The sequence below is a fragment of the Lathyrus oleraceus genome, chromosome 7, assembly GCF_024323335.1.
Source record: "Lathyrus oleraceus cultivar Zhongwan6 chromosome 7, CAAS_Psat_ZW6_1.0, whole genome shotgun sequence".
NCBI lineage: Eukaryota > Viridiplantae > Streptophyta > Magnoliopsida > Fabales > Fabaceae > Lathyrus > Lathyrus oleraceus.
The window spans coordinates 357,335,907-357,343,384 of NC_066585.1; the positions used below are offsets into that span (position 1 = coordinate 357,335,907).

Below are 7,478 nucleotides of genomic sequence, written 5' to 3' on the forward strand. Positions count from 1 at the left end.
GGATGCATTGTTTTTAACAAAAATTAAGTTTGGAAGGAACAAAGGCCTAAAAATGGTTTGAATGAGTTAGTTCTTTTTGGCATTTTGAAACTTTGGGTCAAGTATAGTTAAGTTTATTTACAAGTTTGATTTAAGAAAAGAAGTTTGAAAATGCAATGGCATAAGGCCAAAGTTTCTGTCTTTTTGCAAAAAGTGGTCAAAGTTTAGAACAAAAGTAGTACACACAAAGAAGATTTTAAAAAATGGAGGGAGAGATTTTTAAAATTAAAGAAATGGGGAGAAGATGAAGAGGTTATCCTATGGATAAAAATTAAAAGGTTAGAGTTGAAAAGATCTGACCAAGTGGGTAGCAATTCAATAGACAAGAATGTCAATAGAAACACGAAATTCCCTTGGACTTTTAGAATCAAACAACACACAAATGCACAATTATATTATCTTGAAGAGAAAGGCATCAAATAAAGATGGCCACATCCATACTTATCCATTCCATGATCTTCTCTAAAATAGCCCATATAACAGATGAATTCCACAAGTCATAGGTTCAAAATGACAGCTTCACAATGATCATGTTGCAGATGAACTTAGAGAGGTCTTCAAAGATGTATCAGATGAAGTTCAAATTGCAAGCACTTGTTTTCTAAGCAAGTTGGCATTGACCAAATCCTTTAGCATAGGAAGGTTGCCTATATTCTAAGTTTGAGACAGCCTATGTCCCATTAGTGAAATTCTAAAATAAAATACAAAAAATTTAAAAAATTTAAATAACAAGACTGAATTAATTAAAATATACTACTTCACATATATATGCTTCAAATATGTTTTACATAAAGTTTGCCACCGTTAAGACTAGTGGCCTTGCCACATAGATAAAACTTAAAATAAAAGTACATGAAGAAAATCAAAAGAAAGCTTAATAGAAGGACCTCCCAAGTTCAACAGGACTGACACTTATACTGACTGTATATAATATTACGTACTAGTAATGATGTGATAAGCGTTTGACAAAACGCTAGCAACCTTCAGTCTTGACATTATAGTAATATGTCACTCCATAGCCTTCCCTCCTAAATGGTCTACCTCGTCGCCTGATTGTCATAGATCAATCCAAAGATGCAAGACAAAAAGAGTACAGGGCTAAGATTTAGTACAAGTTCAAAAGTGGGAATAGGATGTAAAATAGTAATATATATATATATATATATATATATATATATATATATATATATATATATATATATATATATATATATATATATATATATATATATATATATATATATATATATATATATATATATGACAACCACAATTATTCGAACAAGCGTATCTTTATCCCATATTTACCTATACTCTATAAGTGTTTATTCTAATGCATCCCTGAACTATATGCTGACTCAGGCCACTAAATGCTGTCAAGGATACCTATCCCATTTACCAAGATCAGATATCACAAGACCACATGCCACCAACGTACTCCCAATTACCAAGAGCTACGCCACCTAACTTCACATGGAGTCCAGGCGTTATAAGTCGATTATCCCTGAGGATTCAGGCCAAGACCCTCGTCTTACCTAGCATGCATAAATAATAATCCCCATCGGGATTGTAGGCGACTGATCAACCTCGTAAGTCCCATACCGCACGGTAGTGGACTTACACATTCCTTAATAAAGGTCCATATGATAACTCAACCATCTTGTAGCAACTCTCAACCATAAGTATTTAGTTAATATTTGGGAAATATCGTATCAACCTTCCAGGTCATAGTTATTATCTAATTACTTCGGTTGAGTGCCAAATCCATTAAATGTCTTGTCTATTTCTCCTTGGCATGATCCTTATCTCTATATAACTAGTTCAGTTTATACGGTGAATAATGTATGGTTGACTTCCAAGGTAAGAGAGGTGAACTGTAAAGGACATGGTCAACCAAGTCTTTTCCTTAGCCAGAATCCAACCGAATACAACTACTCAATGTATCCAACTTCCCTTATTCCATTGGGGATCTAACACTTAATATCTAATCAATGTTGTTATTTCTCTCCTTAATAGATCATTTTCTTAGTCTATCAATCACAATCATTCAAGTATAAATAAAATAAACAACTAGACAATTAAGCAAACAATGTAAGCACAATACAACCTCAAATTGTCATAGATCACTCTTATGATAAATAATTAAGGTCGGCATAACCTCGCTTAGTGATTTGGGAAAATCATTATTTGAGGATAGGTTCTCCTTATTATTTATTGCTAGTAGGGCTTGGGTCACCACTACACACATATATATATATTAAGCTATTTTACGCTAACCGTCCAAACTTATACGAGACATTGCCCCCACCTTTTGTTGTTGATCGTTGTTGAAAGTCCACGAGGGTTTTCTCTGATGTTTGCCCAGAACCTAATTTACGATAACCGTTGAATTGTACGAAATTTATAAAATAATTAGAATATAATTTACGGTTAAATAAATATAATCCCGTTACAAATTAAAATATTTATTTATTTAAAAAATTTAATCATAACCTCCACTATATTTAAATCGTTATTAAATTCAAGTATAAATTAGACTATACTCCCGTTTGGATTTGTTTGTTTTAGAAAATTATCAAGAGTGTATTCCTAATAGAGTTTTAATTTTATAATAATACTTGAGCATTATAACAACTTAAAATGGTAAAATTTATCTTGGACTTTATAAGATCAATATCTCGACGTGTGAACGGAAATTTAATTTGAGGTCTTAAAATAACCTTTATATAAATAACACAATTAAAATAATTAAATTATAACGACTTACCGGTTACTTATGAAAATGATTTGAGCAGAACTTTGACGTATCAAACTCCTTTAAAACTTTAGAAGAACTTTGACCCCAAAATAACTCTAAAAACTACAAACTGACACCGTGAAAACTTCGACAACTAAAACTAATATTTCTATATGAAGAAACTAGAGAAAGAAGGAAATAAAGAGGTAAGAGAGATGATTTTTGAATGAATGAATGAAAATGGGGTGAGAAAGACCCCTATTTATACTAGTTGTAAGATATTAAAATAATGTAAATTTATCTCCTTTTGCCAATGCTTTCTAACTTTTCAACTCTTGCTAGTAAATATGTCTTTATCAAATATTTATAAGTGTTGCATGAATAGTTTTATAGATGTTCTAATATGACTTTGTGAAAATAGTTGGTGAGAAATGTATGGAAGTTTGATTTTCTACTATTTCATGACATATGATCATGTAGAATATTAATAGAAAAATAAAATATATTTCTTTTATAAAATGAAATGATAATAATAATAATAATAATAATAATAATAATAATAATAATAATAACAAGGATAATTATTTAATACATTTATTAACTTAAGGTTATTTTATTCACTATTTTTTTTTTGAAGATTAGTTTGTAGAGTAAAATAGTGATATTCAAATCAAATAACATCAAATAATCTAATAACAAAACAACAAAGTAATAATAATAAAAATAATATGGATAATTAATTAACTTAAAATTAAGTATTTAAATGACTAATTTTAAAGTTTAGTTTGTAAAATAAAATGATGATATTCAAATTGAATAATAATATTAATAATAAAATAAAGAGTAATTAGTTGATAAATTAATTATTATAGCTGCTAGTTTCAATGTTTAGTTTGTAATCATTAGCGATGTTAAAATCTCAATTATAATCATATATATTATTTAAGGTATGGAAAATTAGGATGTTACATTACCACCCCCCTTAAAAGAAATTTCGTCTTCGAAATTTAACGTACCTAAAACATATGTGGATACTTTTGACGCATGTCCTCTTCTCTTTCCCAGGTAGAATCACCAATTATATCATCCCACATAACTCTAACCAATGGTATCTGCTTTCCACGAAGTTCCTTAATTCGATGATCTAAAATTTTGATAGGTAAAGCCTCATACTCTAGGTTATCTCTAAGTTCCACCCTTTCAGGCTCAATGATATGTGAAGGGTCAGGATAATACTTCCTTAGTTGTGATACATGGAATACGTCATGAAGATTAGACAGGTTTGGCGGCAAAGCAATGTGGTATGCTACAGGTCCAATCCGTCGTAGAATTTGAAAAGGCCTGATAAACCTTGGCGTTAACTTCCTAGTTTTGATTGCTCGTGCAATTCCCGCTCTAGGAGTTACCCTAATGAACACGTGATCTCCTGCCTCAAATTCCAAAGGTCTTCTCCTTTTATCACTATAACTCTTTTGACGATCCTGTGCAACTTTCATCTTTTCTCTAATAAGCTTAACCTGGTCTGTTGTTTACTGCACAAATTCTGAACCCAATATTTTTTTTTCTCCAACTTCATACCAACCTAAAGGCGTTCGACACCTTCATCCATACAAGGCTTCATATGGAGGCATGCCAATACTTGAGTGAAAGCTATTATTGTAAGTAAACTCAATCAATGGTAAGAACTCATCCCAACTTCTTTTGTGTTCAAGAGTACAAGCTCTTAGCAGATCTTCTAACGATTGAATTGTCCTTTCTGATTGGCCTCCCATCTCCAATTCTATTGCTACTAACAAGGTTTTAAGATGTCTTAATAGGGAATGGAAACCCAAGGTCACCGTAATTAAAGAAGCAAATGATCTTAAAGCACTTGATCTTACTACTTTGTTTGGTAAATTGGAAGAACATGAGCAAGAACTCACTTGCTTTCAAAAACATGAAAAGAAGTATGAAAAGATGATGAAGGAAGATAAAGGTAAATAAGTATATTTCTCTAAAGACTTCTAGTTTCAAGTCCTCAAAGAATGAGCCTAGTGAGTGTGAAGAAAGGGATGACAAGAAATCTGATGATGATGATGTTGGGATATTTGTCAAGAGATACCGAAGGTATATTTGGAAGAACAAAGTCAAGCATTCCGAAGGAAACTTAGCCAAATTTATAAGGGAGTCCAAGTCTTCAAAAGATGGTGAGAATAGGAAAGGTAAATTTAGAAGCTCTTGTTGTAATTATGGTGAAATTGGTCACTATAGACCAAAATGTCCCATGAGTAAGAAATACAAAGAATGAGGGCATCACAAAAAGTCTAGTAAATCTAGAAGAGGTTATGTAGCTTGTGAGAGTTCAAGTGATTCCTCAAGCGATGAAAGCTCCACTTCAAGTGTAGAATCGATCCAAATTTGTCTTATGGAAAATGGAAGGAAGAAGAAACAAGTAAGTCTTTATAAACTTGAGCTTACTAGTGATTTATCTTATTCTCAATTATAAAACGCCTTTGAAAATATTCATAGAGAGGCCTTAAATGCTTTTAACAAATTAGCTTCACATGAAAAATTATTTTTACACTTACAAGCTAAAGTGTTAGAATCCTAAAGGAAGTTGAAAGCTATTAAGAGATCTATGATAGATATTCAAAGTGACAAGAATGAGGATGAAAAACCTTATAGGTTTTGTTGTGAATCTTGTCATAATTGGCAAAAAGATGTAAACGTTCTTCAAGTTAAATTAGATAAATCCTTGCAACCAAATATTGCTTATGCTATTGATCCATCTAAGTATGAAAGGTCTTTGAACCATTCATATAAGAAACACAAATTTGTTTAAAAAGACTCTAATTGAAAAGACACATCTCATCATAACTTGTCTTGTCTCTAATGTTGCAAGAAAGGTCATACCATTGAAAAATGAAAATGGAACTTTTAGTTCCTAAAGGAGCCTTTCAATGGTTGCCCAAATGCAACCTTGTTTTCACTCACCCCCAAGGACCCAATGAAGATTGGGTACCTAAGACTTGTTGTTGATTTTATAGGAAAAATGTCTTGGATCTATGAAGAGAGTATGGGATATTGTTTATGGATACTCAAGACATTTGACATGTTACATATCCCTATTTCATCGACTTTTTGGCAAGGAAGAAGGGTTGTGTGACCAAAAGGAATCAACTTCTAATGTTCTTTAATTGGTAAAAATGTGTTGATTACTATTAATGTTTTATCCGAGAAATGTCGAGATATGTGTTTATTTTCATGATATAGGTATATATTCATAAGACATTCTCAATGAAACCAAAAAAGGAATTGATCAACCTAAAGTGGTGGAACTTAAGAAGGAAGAAGATAACGACTGTGAAAAGGAGAAGGTTGAAAGTCCAACTGCAGTGGATGATTTATCGTTGACTTGGAGAACCTCCAATGATCATCAAATCAATAATATTCTTATATACATTATTAATCATACTTTTAAGTACTTTGTCAAAAAGAAAAGTGGTATCTTTATTGTCTAAAGATTGTATGACACGTTTTGCATTTGTTCCAACTTTCGTTCGAGAGTTTCTTGTGGAATACATATGCATCCTCCGTCATTCGTACGGTGAGGTAATATCTTTTCAATTTTCTATTTATAAGGAAGTTCTTTCTTTAACATGTTTATTTTTTAAAGGTATATGATTTACTTTGTGTATGATATATGTTATGAGTGCTCACTTCTGAAAATTTCAAGTGATAACCAATGTGTGTTTCATTTAAAATTATTGTAGTGACCTTATCTAAATATCTTCACATGTATGTTATATTGTATCTAGCTTATTCTTAATTAGAAGATTTCAAGTTTATGTCGATGATATTATTTTTGGATCCACTGACATGCATCTTGTAGAGGAGTTTTCTAAGCTTATGCAGGGTGATTTGAGATGAGCCTTATGGGGGAGTTGAATTACTTCCTTAGTATTCAAATCAAACGACTCAATGAAGGGTCATTTGTGTGTTAAACCAAATATTGCAACAACTTGCTAAAGAGATTTGACATGGAAGGTGCAAAGTTTATTGGCACTTCTATGGCCACAAATTAAAACTTGGAAAAGAATGAAAATGGTAAGGATGTAGATGTCAAGAAATATAGAGTGCATCCTTAATCATTTCATAAGAAAGGTAATATTGTTCCTTTTCCCATTTTCCCTTTTTGTAAGCAAGCTTTTATCTTTACATCTTCTTTGTGTTAAACTTTTGATATTCTTGATGTTTAAGTTAGTTCATAAATGTTCACTTCCAAAAATGTCTATTGATGCATGTGAATTATATGCTTATCGTGACTTTGTGATTTTCTCTCTATATGCTTGAAATATGCTCTTGGTGCATCGGTTTATTATCTATTTTCTCATGAATTATGATTGAACATCTTACATTGTTAACAATATTCTTGATTGTGTGTCATTGTTATATTTTCATCTCTGTTTTGGTTTGTGTGGTGGTACTTCATTTATCGCCTTGATAGAGCACATGTGTGCGCAACATTTTGGGAGCACCAAAGGAATATGTCACGTAATTGTGTCGCTTTTGTAGCATGTCAAGTATTTTGTGTTCACTTTGTATCCTTCATTGTTCATGTTTGTGTTTTGTTTATTGTTTGGCATTTAATGTAGCAATTATGTTTTATTGTTGCTTTCTTTGCTTGTATTTTTGTTTAGGCATTCTTATTCAATATGAAAAA

General features: G+C 31.5%; 1 protein-coding gene across 1 annotated transcript; it reads right to left on the reverse strand.

The window, feature by feature from the left end:
* Window positions 1-3,792: 3,792 nt before the first annotated feature.
* Window positions 3,793-4,272, reverse strand: LOC127103828 (uncharacterized). Its single transcript, XM_051041069.1, has one exon. The coding sequence runs from the start codon at window positions 4,270-4,272 to the stop codon at window positions 3,793-3,795; it is 480 nt and encodes a 159-aa protein (XP_050897026.1).
* Between the last annotated feature and the right edge of the window lie 3,206 nt (window positions 4,273-7,478).